This window comes from Corythoichthys intestinalis, chromosome 6 (genome assembly GCF_030265065.1).
Source record: "Corythoichthys intestinalis isolate RoL2023-P3 chromosome 6, ASM3026506v1, whole genome shotgun sequence".
NCBI classification, from domain to species: Eukaryota; Metazoa; Chordata; class Actinopteri; order Syngnathiformes; family Syngnathidae; genus Corythoichthys; species Corythoichthys intestinalis.
In genome coordinates, this window is record NC_080400.1 from 27,953,380 (window position 1) to 27,975,243 (window position 21,864).

Sequence of the window (21,864 nt, forward strand, 5' to 3'; positions counted from 1 at the left end):
AATTCAAAGTGCTTTACATCCCATAAAAGTCACAGGTCACAATTAAAATAGGAAATACAAATACAGAGACAAATAAATGGATAAACAATCGAATAATGCGGATTTGAAGAGGGAAGGGAGTTAAAAATACGCAGCAGGAAACAATAGCATTTTTAGCCATGATTTAAAGGATTGAAATGCATTTTGCCAATGTATGTCTGTTAAGTACAGTAGACGCTCACATACCCAGTCACTCGTGGGGGGAAAAAAAGTACCGTAATATTCGGACTATAAGGCACACCTGAGTATAAGCCTCCACCAACCAAATTTGACACGAAAACGGCCTTTATTCATAGATAAGCCGCACTGGACTATAAGTCATAGCTGTCCTTACTGTATTATAGGATATTTACACCAAAAGATATTGACCGGTAACACTTAATTTGACAGCAGCATCAGAAGACTGTCCCAAATGAGCCATCACGAAGCTTTGAACCAAATTGCTGCAAAGCTCAGTTTGTTCAAGAAGCTTCATTTGGCCATCACTGCTCCCTTGAGGGAGACAGTCAACCTCTTATATCAACACTGTTGTCGTCCAACATGCCTCTTAGCATGCATTGCAGCGCTACAGATGTAAATAACAATCAAGTTCATGTTCTGTGCTAATTATTTCTTCAGTTACACTTTCAGTTGTTTCATTAATCGCTATCTCTAGTATTCTGTAACACTTTATTCGACAGTGGCGCCATAAAACTGTTGTAAGATGATCATATTAAGGCCATGACACTGCCATGAGCATTAATGAACGCTTACGACGGATGTCACTTTGTGTCATCCGGCAAATTATCTCACTTTTGAATAGATGTAAAAGATCCAAGCTGGACATAAATGAAGTTAGTCACATAATTTGCCAGATGATACTTAATGGCATCTGTCATAAGCATTTATTAATGCCCATGATAGTGTCATGTCCAGTGTTGTTAATAACGGCGTTAGAATATAACGGCGTTACTAACGGCGTTATTTTTTTCAGTAATGAGTAATCTAATTAATTACTTCTCTCATCTTGGCAACGCCGTTACCGTTACTGAGGCGGGAAAGGCGTGCGTTACTATGCGTTACTAAGTTGGTTGAATAAAATAAGTCTGTGAGAAACGGACTCACGGAGACGAGAGAGCAGAGCAGGAGTGGGGAAGACGCCGTTGCAACCGCGATGCTAGGTGGCTCCAATAATACCTGACTGTAGCCATAGCCGACAAACTATGCCCACATGACACGGTAGATATCATATTACAGAACTAGATGCAAATGACAGACACAGCTGCATTGGCAACATGTTTTAAGGACTACATGCGTTAGTAAACAGCCGCCATCTTAAAGCAGTAGACCTCTCAGGAAGGCTCTGATGTAGAGATCCTTCCTAGCGAACCTAAGTAACTTTTTTTTTTTTTAATCTAAAATGCTCCTAAATCGGCAAAATCTTAAATTAAATCTATCTTTAAAAGATGAAACAGTTTTAAAACTTACACATGTTTAAAGTAGACAGAAGGGAACTAATGCAATAACGGGAGCAATTTTAACAACTTTAACGGTTGATTCACAACTTTAAATTACTTCCACACATAGCAAAGGTTACTATCTAGTTATCGCAATACCCTTGTGTCTAGTTAAGTGGAGGGTAAAGAATTGGGCTAGGGCCAATTGTCCCCCAAACCCTGTTTTTTTTTTTTTTTTTGAGAAAAAAAAAGAAAATTATCACTAGTTACTTTGCCAAGTAACTAATTACTCTTACATTCAGGTAACTGAGTTACTAACGCAATTACTTTTTGGGAGAAGTAATTTGTAACTGTAATTAATTACTTGTTTAAAGTAAAATTAACAACACTGGTCATGTCACAATTATGACGGTTTTATGGCAGTTTTATGACGCCACCGTCAAATGAAGTGTTAACCTATTAACCCGAATAAATCAGCAAATAAGCCGCAATGGACTATAAGCCACGGGTTTCTAAATGAGGCAAAAAGTAGTGGCTTATTGTCCGAAAATTACAGTGGGTAAGTTTGGGCTAGTAAACTGGACTTGACCATTTTTTTACAGAAAGGCACTTTAAGCTAGATGTAGATGTTGTAACAATTACACCCAAGTACTACTAAATCAATCTGCTGATCCATGTGAGTCAGCCCCTTATCTTGTTTCCTCTTATTTTCACTTGGTTTAAGCCAAATGAAGTTCAACAGTTGTGTACAGACTGGCTTTTTGCAATACCTTTACACATGGGTGGTGGCTTGAGGACGTATCCGCTACCTCCATTCACCATGAATTTTGCCCTGTTGAGCTGCATCATACGGCCTTCCGTTTGGTAGTTCAGCGCCACTGAAAGGTAAATATTGAGAGAAAGTAAGTAGTATTTTGAGCAAATTTCATCTAATGAAATCTCTACAATAATAAATACTAGTCACTGATGAAATCTGTCAAAGTTAAGCTGTGGCGCTTGTTTGCTTTTCGACTTAATGTAGAGAGTGCAAAGAAAGATTAAATATATCTGTAAAGGAAAGTTGGCTCAGTCGGTATCTTTGTCATTTTAAAATTCAAGGTTTAGCTACAAATTTGAAATACAGGAGGCAGTCAATTTAATTCACTTATGTATGTACTTTTGCTGGTTCTTCTATGACACTATGTCAAGTTGCCAACTCATTTTTCAAGATGGCCACGCTCATGAAACTAGGTTTAATTTTTGCATTTTCAGTCACGGCCCAGTGCCCCACATGAGGCATGCAGTGATTATATTGTTGCCATTGATGCTGCAGAAATGCAGAAGACAAGCTTACCCAGCTGACAGCCGACATTCCAGTAGAACTGTGGATTGAAATTGGACGAGTCGATGCGATATGCTGAAGGATAAATCCGTGACAGCTGCCTCTGATTGAAAGCCAGAAAGTGTTCGGCACGGTGATTGACCAGTGACTGGGCTCTGGTCTCGCTGAATGAGAGGACGTCACCAGGTGTACCTGAAGGCGGTGTTGGAGGGAAAAGAAAGATAAATTAAAAAAATCATTTGGCTGCATATCTGAGCTGACTTTTTGTTGCACCTTCATTGAGACACTCCTGTGAGGCCACAGAGTTAGTGAAAACCACCAGGTTTGATAGGTCCCGACTCAACTTCATGGTCTTCCGCTTCCTCCCTCCCCTAGGACAACAACAAAAATAGAGTCAAAGAACAGACATTGTTTGATTAAGTTGGGGACATTAACAATATGCTTTGAAGATTTGTGTGCTATACTGTGTACATATACAGTAGATATATATACATTTAAATATACATATATACATATATATGTGGCGGAAAACACTCAGATGACTTGAAGTTCCGTTTTGAGACCTCCAATTGGGCCAAATTTCAAAATTGTTCTATTTGCATGTGTGATACATCATTGGAAAGCTTAAAATCTCCATTTTCTGGGGGAATAAAAAATTTAAACAGGAGGGCATTAAAAAAAATTTAAACCCCTAAACCCTAAAAAGAGGTGAGAGCACAATAGAGCATAATTAAAGACACCATGATTTTAACGAGTTTTTATCGCGTGTATGTAGCATGTCTCACCGAGTGTCAAGACACAGCTGTGAATGGCCACAGCCGGACTTTTGGGGGATTTTATGGGTGAAACACGGTAATATGACAAGGGTCGCAAAGCAGAAATTGCTGCCCCAAGCCAAGCTCTCCTATTTTAATGCATACATTGCACTACCCTCCCCTCACACCCCCATCACGGTGCTGGGTGATGGCTGCCAGTCGGGAACCTGGCAGCCACAGTAATAGGGTGGTAGGTGGGTCCCACACTTTTTCTATATGGCGTGGCTCCCGGGGTGTGGCCTCCCCTCTGCCTCGGCTGCCGGCCGCGGGAGTGGGTTGGGGGGTCGGGTCTCCGATCTTGCATCGCCCCGTGGCAGTTCCTGGGCGTTCTCCTGCCTCCGCCTTCCCCTCTCTTCTCTGGCTGGGCATCCGCCCTGCGCCCCGTCGCGGGTCGCTGGCTGGGCGCCGGTGTATCAGCGGGGTGTCGCCTGCACCGGCGGGGGACCCTGCCTTGCCTGGGGCTTGGTGGGCCGCTGGGGGTCCCGTGGCGTGCCGTGCCGGTTGGGGGGCTGTGGCTGTGGCTCATGGCCCGGGTGGGCGGGCGGGCGGGGGTGGGTGGAGGCGTGGGGTTGGTGATGCGTCCCCTCCTGCCATCCCTGAAGGCCGGTTGATGGGCGCGCGGGTGGCCCAGGGGACCACCCTGGGTCCCGGGGGGGGGACGGTGGCTCCTTTGCTGGGCGGCGGGAGGAGGGATGGGCTGGCTGCGCATGGCCCCCCCATCCCCCCGCCCGCCCTCCCTCCCTCCCCGGGCTGGCTGGGTGGGGGCCGTGGCCCTGGGTTGGCGCCCGCGCGGTTTCTCCGCCCGTCTGAGTGGCTGTCGCGTGCCCGGTGGGGCTTGCGTGCTGCTGGATGTGGTAGGGCATGCTCGGGTTGGGGGTTCCGGTGCCGGGATTGGCGATGCGGCGGCGTAGGGTTGGTCGCCAACGGGCTTACACTCATAAGAGATTCACACGATTACTGGGTTCTAGATCACAGAACTGATTTGTGTACACTCTACCCCTTTCAATCACTTAGCTTATAGTCTTAGAGACACCCCCACCCCCATTCTCCTCTTTCACTGGCCAATAGGCCCCCACGGTGTAAACCGGAAATACATCTCGCTGACGATAGCACCAGCATATTAGTAACTAGTTTAGATGTTCAATGTATTTCTTGTTGTTGTTTGTGTATGTGTTTCTTTTCTTTCTTCTCTTGTATTTCTTTTCTTCTGTCCCCCCATAATCCCTTCCTGTTCGCTGCTTTGTCATAATAAAAAGGTATTTTGAATGATCACAATGGGAGTATGTCAGACTCTCAATGTGAAACATTAAAACTGTTCAGAATCCGGGCACTTAGACTTCCATTCTCTGTGTCAAACAGCTGAACAGGACAGGTTTAATAAAAAAAATAATAAAATAAAATAAAAAAAGAAATTGGAGACATCAAGGAGTGGTCGAGATTTTCTTTTTCAAATATTTACCCTTTTAAACATTTTTTTTCAATTTTTCTTTGTTTGGATCGATTATTTAGCATCTAAAATATCGGGGAAAATGCAACAGTAACAAAGAAAATAAGCGATAGTTAAGAGGTAGAAATCCGTGACCTATTTACAGACACTATTTTTTTTCATTGTGACGTAATCTGATTAAAAGTTAAAAATTTGCCAGTGAATAATTTTATACATATATTTTTAAAACTAAATATTACACATCATTTAATGATTCTAAGATAAAAATGTCATTTCAAATTATATATCATATATATATTTCGAAGAATAAATAAAATAAGGTACCTTGTTTTAATGGCTGGGTTGAAACAAAAGTGGTTGCGCGGTGTCTGTAAACGGGGGTCTCCATGGTAAAACGGACAAATTAAGAATAGTTCAGGGGCTTAATGCGCCATGAAACTACTATGACAGCATATTGGCATATTGTTCTATCAAACACAACAGTGGCCTGTACTACGAAGCCGGTTTCTGACTAATCAGGGTAACTTCGAGAATAACTTCATCACATGCAGCCTAACTTACCCACTAACCGGGACTAAAAAAGGTAGATACGTTGAAACCGGGGAAGGTTGCCATGGCAACATAAGCCACACGTCAAACCTGGTCGTCTCAGAGTTAGAGCTTGCTTAACCCCAGGTTTCCGATTAACCGAGCTCGATTTAAACAGCACTCCTCCGCGGACCAGTCCTCTTGACAAGGATAGCTACCACGACATTGGCGTGCGGATTTTGAGGGGCTCTCTTCGGAAGGCCCGAGTATTTAGAGACCGCCAGAATCCGCTGGCGTACCCGGACGATGTTCTCCATGAAAGATATAGATTTTCAACTGAGGGAATTCGTTACCTGTGGCAGCTGATCGAGGCGGACGTCTCTAATGTAACCCGCCAAAGTCAGGCCCTCACAATCGAGCAGAATGTGTGCAATTCCTTGCGCTATTTCGCCAGCGGACAATCTGAGTAAGAACACTGTATGCCGTGTGATTCGGAAAGTGATAGGAGTGGGGTATGGAAAGGCTTCAAATTGATTGTTGAAGATACTATACAGAAACCTGTGTCGGCTTCGCTTAATGTAAACGAATGTGGCGCTTTGCTCTCATACGAAAAATATATTTGACGAACTTTTCCAGCATTATTTCGTTGCGTAAATGCACTTATAATGATCATAAAAATATGTAGACTTTTTAAACATTGAGAGAACTTGCGTTTTTTTCTGCCAATTTAAAGGCATTAAAATAAATGTCAAATCCACTGATAGAACAGACACACAAATATAAAATATGTTTATTGAATATAAATCTTACATTCTTGTTTAACTGTGAGAATTCGTTACAAAAGAAAGGCTTTAATTTGTTATCATTATGCACAGGCATCATCACAAATGTGATCACACAAAACGCAACCACGCATCGCATTTCCTTCTCCTGAGTCCTCACAAATATAAAATAAAATTTCGGGGGGTTTCGGTCTCGGGCCTGCAAATCAAGTTAATATATCGGGCTCGGGCCAGGTCGGGCTGGATTTTTTAGGCCCGGTCTAACTTCTACTCTGAAGATGTTCAAAGGACATACATAGTCATACAGTCAAGAGGACTAAACATACAATCATTCTGCTTCGTGTTGTGATGCACATACGATAAATTATTTCTTATGGTTAGCGTACCAAATCTTATTTTATTGTCCTGACAGTAGGCTTTATTTCTTTTCATGGACATAAGTAAACTGGCATATTTACGCATTCGCACGATCTGTACTTCGCTGCCAACAGACCAGTCGCGCTCTACTCGCTGAAGCGGTGTTGGATTTCGCGGTGAGGGTGGATTTAAATTCTTAATAACTCCCCGTAATTATCGCACATTCCTGGTCTGTGAAATAAGGTGCCCGTGCCTTTGTCAAAAGTTGTGTTTGACTCTGGTATCCGCCCCCTTTTATGTGAAAGTGCAGTAACTCTGATTGGGTTAATACAGGTTCACAAATCAACCTCATAATAGGTGTCGTAGCACCTATTGACCCCAAACAAGGTAACCAGGTTTTGTCAACCCGGTTTCCCACAGGTACCCTGGGTTACTTCTGGGGAGGTTGAACTCCGTTTGTGGTACAGGCCACAGTTCTTTTGGCTTAAAATACAGCAATTTATTTTATAGAGGGGTGCAAGAGCAGAAACTCCTTTTTCAGCCTTGTCTGTGTTTTCCGCCATACATATCTCCTTCATACAAGTACTATCGTTGAGGTGAAACGGTTCTGGGTGCTCCTTATTTGTAAATACAGTATATTTTTTCTTTAATATTTTTTTCTTATTTTGTTTTCCATTTTCCTTTTTCATCTGGATTGTATTATACAAGTCATAATATTATTTTTGGGGTGATTCATTTTGTTTTGAATGTGCAACATCCCTTTTTCACACACAACTGCATTCAGGTTGTAATAAGCGCATGAGGACAAAATGTTCATTATTGAGGCAGCTTGCCAGCAAAGCGCATCAAAGACAAGCAGAAGCTTCATTTGAAGACAGTGTGAGGTAAGCTTTGTGAATAACACACATGCTTGTGGCTGAACATGCACAACATGAAGATGTAAGGGGGGCACACACACACAGAGGCTGCAAGACTAATACACAACTGAACTCTAAACTTGTTGCATTTGCATAGAGAATAGACAAGTAAAATACATACTATACATATTTGGTTATACAGTGTTTTGATTGATTGAGTATATATTACCCATTCTTAGTTGTATAGCCTTATGTTCGTAAAAATGAGTACAACTGCAAAATATAAGGTGGGGGGGTGTAATTATTACTCTGTACTTATTTTTAATAAGTCTACTCTATACTGTCACAGCATGTAATCAGCCTATTCGAGATGGGTATACGGTTAGTCCCCAGGTTACGACGGACCCGACTTACGCTATTTCAACTTTACAACGCCTACGTCTCATTGTTTGTTTTGGATATTTTTTAATGTTGACTTTTGTTTTGTGATGAATGCTTTTATTGTGGCGTACGAAGTGTAGAATAGGAAGGGTACATTTACAGACGCGGGCGCCCACCCTACACACATGCCACGCACACACAGTGCAGCCGAGTGAAAGAGGATAGCCTGCGCGCACATTTGTTGCCTGTGACGAAGCATCAAAAGGCGACGGATGTATATAACCCCCTATGTACTGTTTATTGTGCATTTTCAATTGTGGTCAAATACTTGGGGCGAGTTTATGTGATTGTTTTTGATGATGTGCGGACGCTAAGTGATACATGCTAATCGTTTGTTATTGCTGTATCAGCAGCTACTTGTAAATGTAAATTTGAATGGCTGTTATTGAAGATGAGACTGATTTCATTTCATTTTATTTTAGTTTCATTCTGCAAGTGTTAATGTCATGAGCAGCTGAATTAAGTCAGCAAACCACACGGATGTATCATTTCGGAGCTTAGCTCACTGTCTAGCTAGGACTTAGCTCCAACCTCTTGGCGAGGACAGTACAAAGACGTATAATACATGTTTTTTGACAGTTTTTAATTTAGAGGGTGTTTTGATGTATTTAAAGGGTTAATTCCGATTTACGCGGAATTCTGGGTTACTTCCCCTGCGCAGGAACGGAACTCGTTCATAAACCGGGGACTACCTGTATATCGATCTGCTGAAAAAAGCCTTGTGAGCATTGTTTCAAAAATAAAACAGTAATGCTTCAACAGCCGGATTGAAACACTAATAAAAAGGTCAAGAAATCTTGCTTCGTTTATTCAAAGTTAGACAATGTAAATTGTCTGACTGAAATGTTGATTAAATTGCACTTCTACAGTTATGAGTCGATGAATGTCAACTGTACCTGGTCAGTTTTTGATTTAGGCCAAGAATATCCTCAAAATTGTTGCTCATATTAAATTATGAAGTCCAGATCCATTCAATATTAAACCGTCTTATACTAATGGAGGATTAGTGATTGATTGCTTGTGTATTTGGCTCACTTCAGGAAGTCATAAAATTTCATGAAAAAAAAAAAAAGACATTTGGAGTATTATTACGACTGTCAAATGTCAGAACTGGTCAAATTGGAATTCAACTGCGCGCAAGGACAAACAGGAGCAGTCAGCAGTGATCAACAGTGCAGCAGAAAGTTCACCTGTTAAACTGCCCTCCAGCGTCACGCATGGATGTCTCCTGCTCGTCCTCCTCCTTCTCCACACTTTGGCATGTCAGCCGCGATTTAGAGTGCCTCTGGACAACACACACCCGCATGTATGTTACAAAAACACACTTCCCCAACCCCCCCCCAAAAAAAAAAAACACAAAATATATCTGTTGTCGCATGTGCATGTTTCACACGTGTCACATAGAGTAAAGCATGTAGAAGGTTGATGAAATGGCAGCCAGGCAAACTTTGTGTGTGCTGGAGATCAAGACTCCAATTGCGAAGAGGACGCGGGTCACAACAATTACAACTGGATAAAGGCACCACACCAGCACATTAGGCGCACCGATGCATGCACACAAATGTGTGGGTGGATGCAAATGAGGTATCGTGAGTGGCATTTTTAGAACAAGTACATCCTAAGATCTGCGTAAGTAAGTTGAGAAGGACGCAATCTAGTCTTGTGTATGCAAAACAACTGTACTGTCTTGAATAACGTAAGATAGAAAATGTGAAAACGGTCCGTTTCTTCATAAAATGATGAAAATGTCCAACCATAGACTTCATAATGTATTGACATGACTCATTCCCCATTCACTGCGTCACGCCTTCCCGAAGGGGGCCGTCCAACATTCCGATTCATTTATTAGCAATTGGTCACATGCAGCGATCTACCGCCGGATTTAGGTTGAAAAAGTACAAAAGCTGTACTGTATACAAACAGGAAGATTGTTTCAGGAATGATTTTTTTCGCGAATTCAAGGTAATTATTATATTTTTCATACTGTTATGTACTTCCTTAATCTAAGTACATGTCAGGCAGAGACTTGAATGGAACAACACTTCTTTATTCAGCGTGCTTCTCAGCTAATGTGCCACCAACACATCACAGAGATTCCTTTTATACTGTAATACCACACCGACAGGAAGTGCACACTATGGCAACAGCAGTGTTACATGTACCATGCATGCATTTTGAAACGTGAAAAAACACCAATGGGAGAAATTAGCTCCTACAGTTGGCATTATACTTCGCAATATTAAGAAATGCCACATTCCATTTTTTTTCCTTTTAACCAAGAATAGACTTTTTTACGTCCATATCTATAAAGAATTCAGAGATTTAAGCATTTATTCACAAGAATTTTCAACAGAATAAGCTCTTTGTTTACATATGACGGCCGCTAATTTCCTTACTGACTAGCCTCATAGTTCGCAATATTTACGTAAAATAAATGCCACCTGCATGGTGTTTTTGCTTTTAACCAAGAACCGAGACTGTTTAATGTCTATATCTATTAAGAATTTAGGGATTTAAGCATTTATTCACAAGAATTTTCAACGGAAAAAGCTCTTTGTTTACAAATGGCGGCCGCTAATTTCCTTACTGACTAGACTCACAGTTCGCAATATTTACGTAAATAAATGCTACCTGCACGTTTTTTGTTTTTTTTGTTTTTTGTTTTTTTTGCCTTTAACCAAGAATCAAGACTTTTTTACATCCATATCAATAAAGAATTCAGGGATTTAAGCATTTATTCACAAGAATTTTCAACAGAAAAAGTTCTTTGTTTACATATGGCGGCCGCTAATTTCCTTACTGACTAGCCTCATAGTTCGCAATATTTACGTAAAATAAATGGTACCTGCAATTTTTTTTTTTTCTTTTAACCAAAGATTGAGACTGTTTTACGTCCATATCTATAAGAAAATCAGGGATTTAAGCATTTATTCACAATAATCTTCAACGGAAAAAGTTCTTTGTTTGTGTTTCCATTCGGTCAGATTTGACGGAGATAGGCCCCCTAGTAATCGGCCCCGCGCCCCGTGTCCCATCAATACATTATGAAGTCTATGGTCCAACAATAAATTACAAATCAATTAAATAAACTTTAAACAGATGAAACCATAAACTGGTATGTCAAAATAAAGTTTAATAAAATACAATTTAAAAAAAAGGTTGTATGGGAAAATGAGAGCTGGAGTGATTAATAAATAAATAAATAAATAAATGCATCAATAGGGGCCGCTAGAGTACCTAGTAGGGTTAGGGTTATACCTAGTAATTGATATATTAAAAATATAAAGGTAAATGTTTCCGAAAATATTATTAATTGGTACATGTGGCACAATAACATAATAACAACAAAACAATAACCATAGCAATAACAATAACAAAATAAATAATGAATGCTATGGTAATACTGTACATTATAAAAACTACAGACTTTATTTCTAAGAACGTGGCACATTAATGCTAGACTAATAAAATAATAAAATAAGGTTATTAATATTACAACTAAAAAATAGAATGCAATACATTAGAGAGAGTGAGAGATGCTTTATTAGCAGCTACTTTAAAGCTGACCTCTGCCTAATATATCCTTTGAGAAGCTGAACAAATTAATCAAAAGACACTAAGTCCTTTTATGATGCCCACCTTCTGTTTTAGTGTGGTGATGAAGGATCGGCTTTGGGATTTCTTCAAACCCCCCCTGGAGTTCTGGAACACAGCAGGAAGGAGGAGGAGGACACAGTCAAGGTTGGATCAGGTGAATAATTTTAATGAGTGATAGCGATGTTTTATCTGATATGCAGTGGTACCTCAACATGCAAGTCTTTCGATGTAAAACATAAAATTTGACTCGTCATCTGTCTCTACATATGACAACATGCTGGAAAGATGACGATTTACGACAGCATCGCGAATTCGCAATGTCATTGTTTTTCACGAGAAGGCAGAACATTGGGTTTTCTTGTGAGAGAAACCATCATGGGTCCCAAGTAGGCATGTGTTGGTGTGATATTCTGACGGTATGATAACCTTAAGCCAAAATATCACTGTTTCAGGGTATTGCAATCATGGTATTGATGGTATTATACTTGTATAGCGCTTTTCTACCTCTCAAGGTACTCAAAGCGCTTTACACTACATTGCCATCTACCTACTGGTGACACAGCACCAGGAGCAATGCGTGGTTCAGTATCTTGCTCAAGGTTACTTAGGCAAGTTCATCAGGGTGGAGAATCGAACCCACAGCCTCAGGGTTGGGGGACAACTACTCCACCACTGAGCCACGCCATCCCCAATCACAGCTCTAAAATGTGTTACTTTGAGATATCTGGATTTAAAAAAAAAAAAAAAATCCATTAAACAGGATTTTTATTTGCCAAAACTTATTCGCAAATTGGAACATACGTATAATGTTTAAAAAAAAAAAAAATCTAAATAAGAAAAAGTGCTATTTTGGTTGTTCTTATTAAATACAAACAATCGCTATTCCTGGTCTCCGAGTCTGTGATTGGATCCACATCAACGGCTTGCCGAACATTTCAATGATGCTTATCATTGAAAATAAGATAGAAATAATAGAAAAATATGAGCGTGATGTGCGTTTCAGCAGTCTCCTTCTCTACCTAGAAACCCGCTGTCCCCTCCAACCTCCGTTCGCCAGTAAATTAGTGACAATAAAAACGCTTTTTGAAAATCTCTTCTTTAGTCATAAATTATTTGTTTTCCGTGTGTCTAATTTAATGCATTTGTTAAATTAAACAACACCGCTCACTGTATCCGCCTACCTCCACAACCGCCGTCTCCTCCGACACCTGTTCGCCATTTAAGGTGACAATAAAATTGCTCTATTATTTTCGATTTATTTCTAATTTATGTGTTTTGCTATGTGTAATTGCTGTTTGTAATTGTACCTGTAGTATTTATTAAGGATTTGGGGTAGTTTGTTGGGCTGCGGAAGGAATTAATCAAATTATAATGTTTTCTTATGGGGAAATCTCTCTCGACATACAACCATTTCGACATACAAACCAGGTTCTGGAACAAATTAAATGTCGAGTTACCACTATATTGACTAAAACCTGGAAATCTTTACCAAGACCTTCAAAATTATGAATGACTGATGTGGCTTTTGGACAATAGCAGAGTCAGGCTGTTTAGCTCAGTTGTCTAAGGCCACGTTTACACGACAACAATGTTACACAATAACGCAAAAGTAGCGTTTTGCCGTTATTTTAACTCCGCGTTTACACGACCAGTATGTGTGGGGAAAACTGCGTGCAAACGGAAGCGCAAAAGTGCAAGAAACTTCCAATTTGTTGATGTAGAATGCATTCGCAATATGTAGGTGGCAGGCTGGCAGCACCACCAAAACTTGACTCCTGCGTGTAACCCTTCCCTTCAGATGTTTCCTCTTTTGTCCTAGTCAAATAACAATATGGCGAAGCGCATCAGGGATAGTAATAAATGAGGTTTTTGTCATTAGAGTAGGAAATCGTTGACTAGATGATCTTAAATAATGTTGAACGCCTTGTATAAGGTTGCCCCTTACGACATGTTTTACTTTCACACACTGTCGGGTTGTCCGTGTGCACTGACGTCATCACTATCTTCCCCCGCTTCACTGACAAATGTATTGGAGCATTATCGTCACCTACTGTTCCATAGTATGGGCTCTCTGGAAACGTTTTTGCATTGTCACCCCTGTTGCCGCTGTCGTGTAAACGGCCCTTAAACGTTGTGCTATCAATCGGGTAAGTTAGGTCTGAATCCAATTAAAACAACTTTTTATTAGGGCTGTCAAATTTATCGCGTTAACGGGCGGTAATTAATTTTTTAAATTAATCACGTTAAAATATTTAACGCATGCGCAGAATGACCCACTCATGCACTGCCGCAAACAGACTACAATGACGCCGTTTTTTGTACATTGAGAGGTAAGAGGCAGAGAAAAGCGAGTGGACACAGACATTCAATGGGGCCGTACCATCTACTGGCATAAGCTTTGGCAATTCTTTCACATCAATTGTAACTATTGTGGTGAGCGACGTGGGGAGAAATGACAGGCGATGATCTTTTTCTTAACACGCTTCAATGAACAAAACGCAGAACATATACCATTTGCAGCCACCACTGACAGTCATGGTTGTCCAACTTCCCATCATGCATTTTGGTGGAACAGGTAAGTCGCTACTGTATAATTTACTGAAGCACAACAAAAATAATATTCCTATTTCTCAAAAAAAATAATGTTCACAAAAAGAAAAGCTGGCATTCCCAATCAAAATAGCTATGCAAAATACACATAAAACTTACTCAGACTTTGGTCAAACTCTATTCAAACATTTTGTTTAGCTCAACAAATACACTACATGGCAATATTTAGTCACAAGGTACAAACTATCAGAGGTCTCATACGTTGTGAAGTCAACACTCAAATGAACGTACGGTACAATGAACCCGGAAACTACGGCGTCAGTCGAGGGGCAAAACGCACTAGAAAAATTTGGCTAGATCTCTAATTAATTTAAAACTCGCCCTTGACACCTTGTGGTGTATTTCAATCACTACTTTACGTAGTTAAAGACACTGTGGAAGAACGGCAGGGAGGCCATGTGACGTCCCGCCCGGCGACGTCTATTAGTTTATTTTTTTGACTGAAAATTTTACAAATTTTATTAAAACGAAAACAGGGGTTTTAACATAAAATCACTATAACTTTTCTTTTCTTATAACTTCACTATAACATTTATCCTTTAAGAACTACAAGTCTTTCTATCCGTGGATCCCTTTAACAGAAAGAATGTTAATAATGTTAATGCCATCTTGTGGATTTATTGTTATAATAAACAAATACAGTACTTATGTAAAGTATGCTGAACGTACATATCAGTCTTATCTTTCCATTCCAACATTAATTTACAGAAAAATATGGCATATTTTAGAAATAGTTTGAATTGCGATTAATTATGATTAATTATTTCTAAGCTGTGATTAACTTGATTAAAAAATTTTAATCGTTTGACAGCCTTACTTCCAATTAACTTAAAACCCTGTGTTAATAGTACTACTAAACCAATATCTAGGTAAGTAAAAAAAAATGTAATTAAGAAAGATAACATGATTTCTTAAAAAACATTTTCATCAAAACTTGATAATTCAAGTGAAAGATTGATTTGAAATTTCACGTTCTTTCAAGTTTTATTATTATCATTACTATTACAGTGAAGTATTGGAGATGCAGTAGAAGATGACCGTGGAAAAAAACCCGCTCTTTTTGTTCAAACGGAAAGCTAAGTTTACTAAAAATAGCACACAAGGCAAAGTGGTCATATTAAATATTAATATGACTGCAGAAGTTTCTCATCACTTTGGGGCCATTTTGACGTGTTACATGACACACAGTCCATGCGTTGAGCTGATTCTTCTTTTTTATTTATTTTAAATAGTACTGTACCTGGCGGAGGTTCTTCTGCAGGCCCTGATGGGTGGCCCTAAGCAGGGCTCTGATGCTGAAGCTGTCAGTGTCTTCCTTGTCACCGATGCGAGACTCTTTCAGAAGAGAGTCTAGCTTCTTCCTTATGTGAGACTCAACTTGGTGTTGGTGACCATTTCCCTGCGAGGATCAAGACAGTAGAAGTTGGAATAGATTGTTGATTCATCCTGAATCATTTGAGTCAAAAAGAATAAGTCCAGAATTATCTTGTTTCAGTGCCACAGTGCCATAGATGTCCAATCCTTTTCAACTGGGAACAACAAATAATCAATGCTAGCCATCCCACTTCAAAATGATCACAGTGATCCCTCGCTACTTCGCGCTTCAAGCTTCGCGCCATCATTCCATCACAGATTTTTTTTTTTTTTTTTCAATTTAGAAAATAAAATAAAATAAATAAATAAATGCAGTATTTTATAGAGCGGTCTCTCACTCTAGCTCCGGACGAGTTTCTCGGTCAGGCAGTGCACCGGGGTTGCTTATTAAAGTTAACGATGATTAACAGACGTTAAGGTTTGATCTTGCCAGAGACACTTGGAAGCTGAAACTTCAAAGTCCCGCATGCATCAATCATCGTTTAACTTGTTAAACAGTTGCTGTGGCAACTCACTGTGTGCAACTGAGCAGCTTGAGTGGATTTGAGTGTACTCACTCAATGAAGCAATTAATAAAGACAAGCATTTTTTTGTACTTTATTCTTGTTTAAAAATAATTTGGTGGGGGCAATAACATGTTTGAACATAATTATTACTTTGAAGTCTTATATGTATCTCTTTCCAATGCTAAATCCGAATGAACACATTGAACACAAAAAGGCCAATTAGTTAACTTGGAAAGCTAGCAGTTAATGAGTATTGTGTTAGGGCTAAAATAATAGAAATGGTTTCAGTATGAACCCATTTTTGGGTGTCTACAACTCCCCTGAAGCACTCCCCTATAGGACATCCTCGCTATTTATTAGCATCATCCTAATTTATTATCATGCTTGCGCAACAATATATTGGGAAGCAATTTGAAGTACACTTTTGTTGCAAAGGAAGGAAGCAATTATCACGCATTGCAGGCTGCTGGCATTAGATTTTAGTCCACAGTTAAAGATGTTTATCTGGTTGTGGTTTTAATGAGCTCACTATATTTGAATAAAAGTAAGAAAAGAAAAAAAAAAGAGCACTCGTCAGTAGAAAGCTGCTCGCATGCCTTTAAAGAGGGCCTTGCTCATCCAAAGTGGCATCTGCAGCCCACACGCCTCCAGCTAAATATGGGAGAATGCTGCCTTATTTAGTCACACAGGGAACCATGTGACAAATGATTGGAGTGCAGCCTTGTCTTATGTCTTAATAATAAGGAAATACACCAAGGCATCGCCAGATAAAGAGGAAAATGTCTTATCAACAATTCATGAGTACAATGACGAGACATTCTTGACATGTTACTTGCATTGCCTTTGCATTTGTATCTCTTATTAACGCTTGAGACAACCGAGGGACATTTTTTGAGCTATTTAGCTGTGTTGAGTGTCTATACTTTACCTCCAGTCTTACTTTTTTTTTTTTTTTTTTTATCTTTTAACATTTTAGAATCTGTTTCTGGTGACAAAGAAAATGTTTCATTGAAAGAGTTTGAACATACAATTTGTTCTCATGTTTATCATTTTGTTGTTTTGCAATTACAGAAAAAAAACGAGGGTTGTCAAGTTTGAGAACATTCAAAAATCTGTGGAGCTCATCATCAAGATGCTCACTGAGCCGAAGTGGAAACAAAGTTAAGTGAGTGACTTTGTTCAATTCCCTTTTTTTTATCTAAAGATTTCACCATCTGCAGCATCTCACATTGCTGTTCTTGAGCTTGAAGTCATCCTCAATTTCATCTGCACTGTCGTCGTCAGACACCTCGCCTTCCTCGGCATCCGCAGACAAATATGCAGGGAGACGCTTGCCCTATACAAAGTGAAAAAATACAGTCAATAGGTATCACTTGAAATAGTATTGTTGTGTGTGATATCAATCAAAGTTAGTAGAGGGCCGCAATCATTGATCTATTAAGAAGAAGGTTTTTCAATCTACATAAATACAAATTGTAAAAAGAACGGCAAGTAAAAAATAAATTCAAAACAAATTCTGTCATGAGTTTAAAGTAATTCATATTCTAAAAGGTAAAACGACAACAGCAATTGAAGTTGAATCATTAAATGTGTGTTTTTTTTTTTTTTTCAAACCTGTGTTCTGCCATAATGTCTACATAGGCTAAACGTACTACACGAGGCGAATTTGACACCCAAAGTACTACCGTGCGCTTTCAAATTGTTTTGTTTAGATGCCTGCAGGCAGAATGTACCAAAGAAATGCCTTAAATGTAGTCATATTAAATAAGTTTAAATACGCTATGTGACTAATGTGGTCAACAGATCAACACTGCTTTAAAGCTACCACAAGAAAAAACAACGGTGAAAAGTATGACAGAGAAATACATGCAAAAAGTATGTTTGAGGCAATGAAAAGGTATTAAAAACTATGCATACAAAAATAGTGAGTATTCGCTGCTTTAACCGATGTGCGCATGCGTACGAATGCTTGCGCAAGCGCACTGAGCAATAGTAGGATGTCTCGCCGCATCGGAAGGAATTGCAGAACACCGGTCCTGTTCAGCTGGTTAGACACAGAGAGTCAAATTTGAATAATGTATTGATACTAGTCAATGTTCCCTCTAATTTTTCATGTGTCTGAGCAGACACACAAGCTCCCTGAGCCCACTGAGAGCAACATCAGATGTGTACGCTGTGGCCACACACAGCAGTATCACGCCTGTTCAAAACCTTGGATCATAGCAAGTCAAATGGCTTGTTAAAAGAATGAAAATACAGCAACTTGCATGATTTTGCTTTTAACATAATTGATTTGGCCCACTTAAAATGAAAAAGACAAAAGTTTCATTGTTCATGAAATGTGTACTATGTTATATGTGAGAGTTCTGCTATAACCATAGGAAGAGTCCTGCTTTGGCCAGGAAAAGGTCCAATTGTGGCATAGGCGAGGTAATAAATAAAACATAATGAACAACCACAATGGGAGTATATCAAACTCCCACATTGAAACTGTTAAGACAATAAGGACACTCAAGATTCCTATTCTCCTTGTTTAACTCATTCACTCCCAGCCATTTTTACCAGAGCAAGTCCCTTCGCTGCCAGCCTTTTTTCTGGATTTTGACTGATTTCGCAAGGCCCACAGAAAATTCTGTTCTATTGCTATACAAACATGTAACCCACCAAAGGAAAGATTAGACTCTTCTTTCAGCAGAAACAAAAGTAAGTTCATATCTTTTGCCATTCTTTAGACATCAGCATTAGAAAATAGCTTAGTTTGAGCAATTTTCCAATTTTTGATGAAAAAAACGGAGAAAATGAGCTTTTTGTAAACACATACATTTCAAACATAACTTTGATTTTAACAAAGCTATTTTTTGCATTAGTTACAGTGCCTTGCAAAAGTATTCGGCCCCCTTGAACTTTGCAACCTTTCGCCACATTTTTTTGTCAAGAATCAACAACAAGTGGGACACAATCGTGAAGTGGAATAAAATTCATTGGATAATTTCAACTTTTTTAACAAATAAAAAACTGAAAAGTGGAGTGTGCAATATTATTCGGCCCCCTTGCGTTAATACTTTGTAGCGCCACCTTTTGCTCCAATTACAGCTGCAAGTCGCTTGGGGTATGTTTCTATCAGTTTTGCACATCGAGAGACTGACATTCTTGCCCATTCTTCCTTGCAAAACAGCTCGAGCTCAGTGAGGTTGGATGGAGAGTGTTTGTGAACAGCAGTCTTCAGCTCTTTCCACAGATTCTCGATTGGATTCAGGTCTGGACTTTGACTTGTCCATTCTAACACCTGGATACCTTTATTTTTGAACCATTCCATTGTAGATTTGGCTTTATGTTTTGGATCATTGTCCTGTTGGAAGATAAATCTCCGTCCCAGTCTCAGGTCTTGTGCAGATACCAACAGGTTTTCTTCCAGAATGTTCCTGTATTTGGCTGCATCCATCTTCCCGTCAATTTTAACCATCTTCCCTGTCCCTGCTGAAGAAAAGCAGGCCCAAACCATGATGCTGCCACCACCATGTTTGACAGTGGGGATGGTGTGTTCAGGGTGATGAGCTGTGTTGCTTTTACGCCAAACATATCGTTTTGCATTGTGGCCAAAAAGTTCAATTTTGGTTTCATCTAGGGCTGTCCCAAACGACTAATTTTCTCCCGATTAGTCAGCCGACTATTTTTACGATTAGTCGACAAATCTAATAATTATTATTATTATTATTTATTTATTTTTTTTTTACTAATCTAGCAATGAAATTTTTGTTGACGCTTATCAATTCACAAAAAAACATATTGGAACACTCAAATTATTTATTAAAGTACAAATAAACACGTAAATAACAATAATAAATCACAAATAAACAATGAGTTCAAATGCTGATAGAATTAACTAGTGTAGCCTCCCGATTGAAAAGATGGTCTCTTAAACTGATGGTTTACAACTTTTATTCCATCCTTGGATGTAAACACACTGTAAGAGCTACGGTGCACACAAATAAAGCAACATAATTAGAAATTAACAAAAACTTTTCACCTTTTTCCTTTTAAACCTTATTTATATATCAATGAATTGCCTATATGAATTGCATTTACCTTAATTTATTACCTTATCATTGACAATCTCTCCCTTGAGTGCAATCACTGTATATACTGTATATATTTATGACCTTTTAACCTTATATAATTTTCTATACCATAAAATAAACCATAACATGAAATAAACCTTTCAATTAGCATTTAGAACAATAGTAATAGCACTTATAGGCCCATTGTCAATGAAACATTATTATTTAGTAAAGCGACAGCACCCTCTGGTGTACAAAAAATGAAAAGAAAAAAAAATTACAAACTGCGTGAAGGCGCTTGAGGTTTTTATTCACGGCCGACGTCCAGCCAAGCTTGGCATTGAAGAGACAGGACAGAAGAGTGTACTCTCCTTTGTTTCTTTGAAATAAGGCAATGTTTTGGACACTCTGGTGCGCTTTTTTTTGGGGCTTTGTGCCGCTTTCCCCGCTTGCAAACAGAGCATCCGACATTCTAACTTTCCACGCATATATTTTTTTAACCCTTCATTAACCGTCGACGGGATGTTGTGCTCGTCGACGGATTTACGTCATCGATGACGTCGACTATGTCGACTAGTCGGGACAGCTCTAGTTTCATCTGACCAGAGCACCTTCTTCCACATGTTTGGTGTATCTCCCAGGTGGCTTGTGGCAAACTTTACACAAGACTTTTTATGGATATCTTTGAGAAATGGCTTTCTTCTTGCCACTCTTCCATAAAGGCCAGATTTGTGCAGTGTACGACTGATTGTTGTCCTATGGACAGACTCTCCCACCTCAGCTGTAGATCTCTGCAGTTCATCCAGAGTGATCATGGGCCTCTTGGCTGCATCTCTGATCAGTTTTCTCCTTGTTTGAGAAGAAAGTTTGGAAGGACGGCCGGGTCTTGGTAGATTTGCAGTGGTCTGATGCTCCTTGGGAAATCTTTTTGTATCCAAATCCGGCTTTAAACTTCTCCACGACAGTATCTCGGACCTGCCTGGTGTGTTCCTTGGTTTTCATAATGCTCTCTGCACTTTAAACAGAACCCTGAGACTATCACAGAGCAGGTGCATTTATACGGAGACTTGATTACACACAGGTGGATTCTATTTATCATCATCGGTCATTTAGGACAACATTGGATCATTCAGAGATCCTCACAGAACTTCTGGAGTGAGTTTGCTGCACTGAAAGTAAAGGGGCCGAATAATATTGCACGCCCCACTTTTCAGTTTTTTATTTGTTAAAAAAGTTTAAATTATCCAATAAATGTTGTTCCACTTCACGATTGTGTCCCACTTGTTGTTGATTCTTGACAAAAAAATTAAATTTCATATCTTTATGTTTGAAGCCTGAAATGTGGCGAAAGGTTGCAAGATTCAAGGGGGCCGAATACTTTTGCAAGGCACTGTACATCCCAAACATCTGAATAATGTTTTCCTTTTACAAAATACCATGAACAACCAGACAAATAAGGCTTTTGATAGCAAAGTAAGAATTTATTCACACATGACTACTGAGAAATGACGGTTTGTCGCCGAGATGATGCCGTTGTCGCTACGTCAGCCGTGGAAACTTTTCCCTCATCGTTGTCTGTCTCACAAAGATGGATTATTTTTGCGTTTCTGCGAGGTCTGCTCAGCGATCGTCCAGCACCTGGCCTCCCAGGCGTCCTTCTCGGTTGTTTTGTTTGGTCGGAGTGCCGCCTGGCATC

General features: G+C 39.5%; 1 protein-coding gene across 2 annotated transcripts in view; it reads right to left on the reverse strand.

Moving 5' to 3' along the window:
- Positions 1–21,864, reverse strand: part of plch1 (phospholipase C, eta 1) — a 148,706-nt gene that overhangs the window by 12,559 nt on the left and 114,283 nt on the right. For both annotated transcript variants that reach the window (XM_057838266.1, XM_057838265.1), the window contains 7 exons: positions 17,339–17,446; positions 15,471–15,629; positions 11,663–11,725; positions 9,214–9,308; positions 3,070–3,167; positions 2,809–2,988; positions 2,246–2,353 (listed from right to left, as the gene is read on the reverse strand). In XM_057838266.1, coding sequence (XP_057694249.1) covers positions 2,246–2,353; positions 2,809–2,988; positions 3,070–3,167; positions 9,214–9,308; positions 11,663–11,725; positions 15,471–15,629; positions 17,339–17,446 — 811 coding nt within the window. The remainder of the gene's footprint in view (positions 1–2,245; positions 2,354–2,808; positions 2,989–3,069; positions 3,168–9,213; positions 9,309–11,662; positions 11,726–15,470; positions 15,630–17,338; positions 17,447–21,864) is intronic.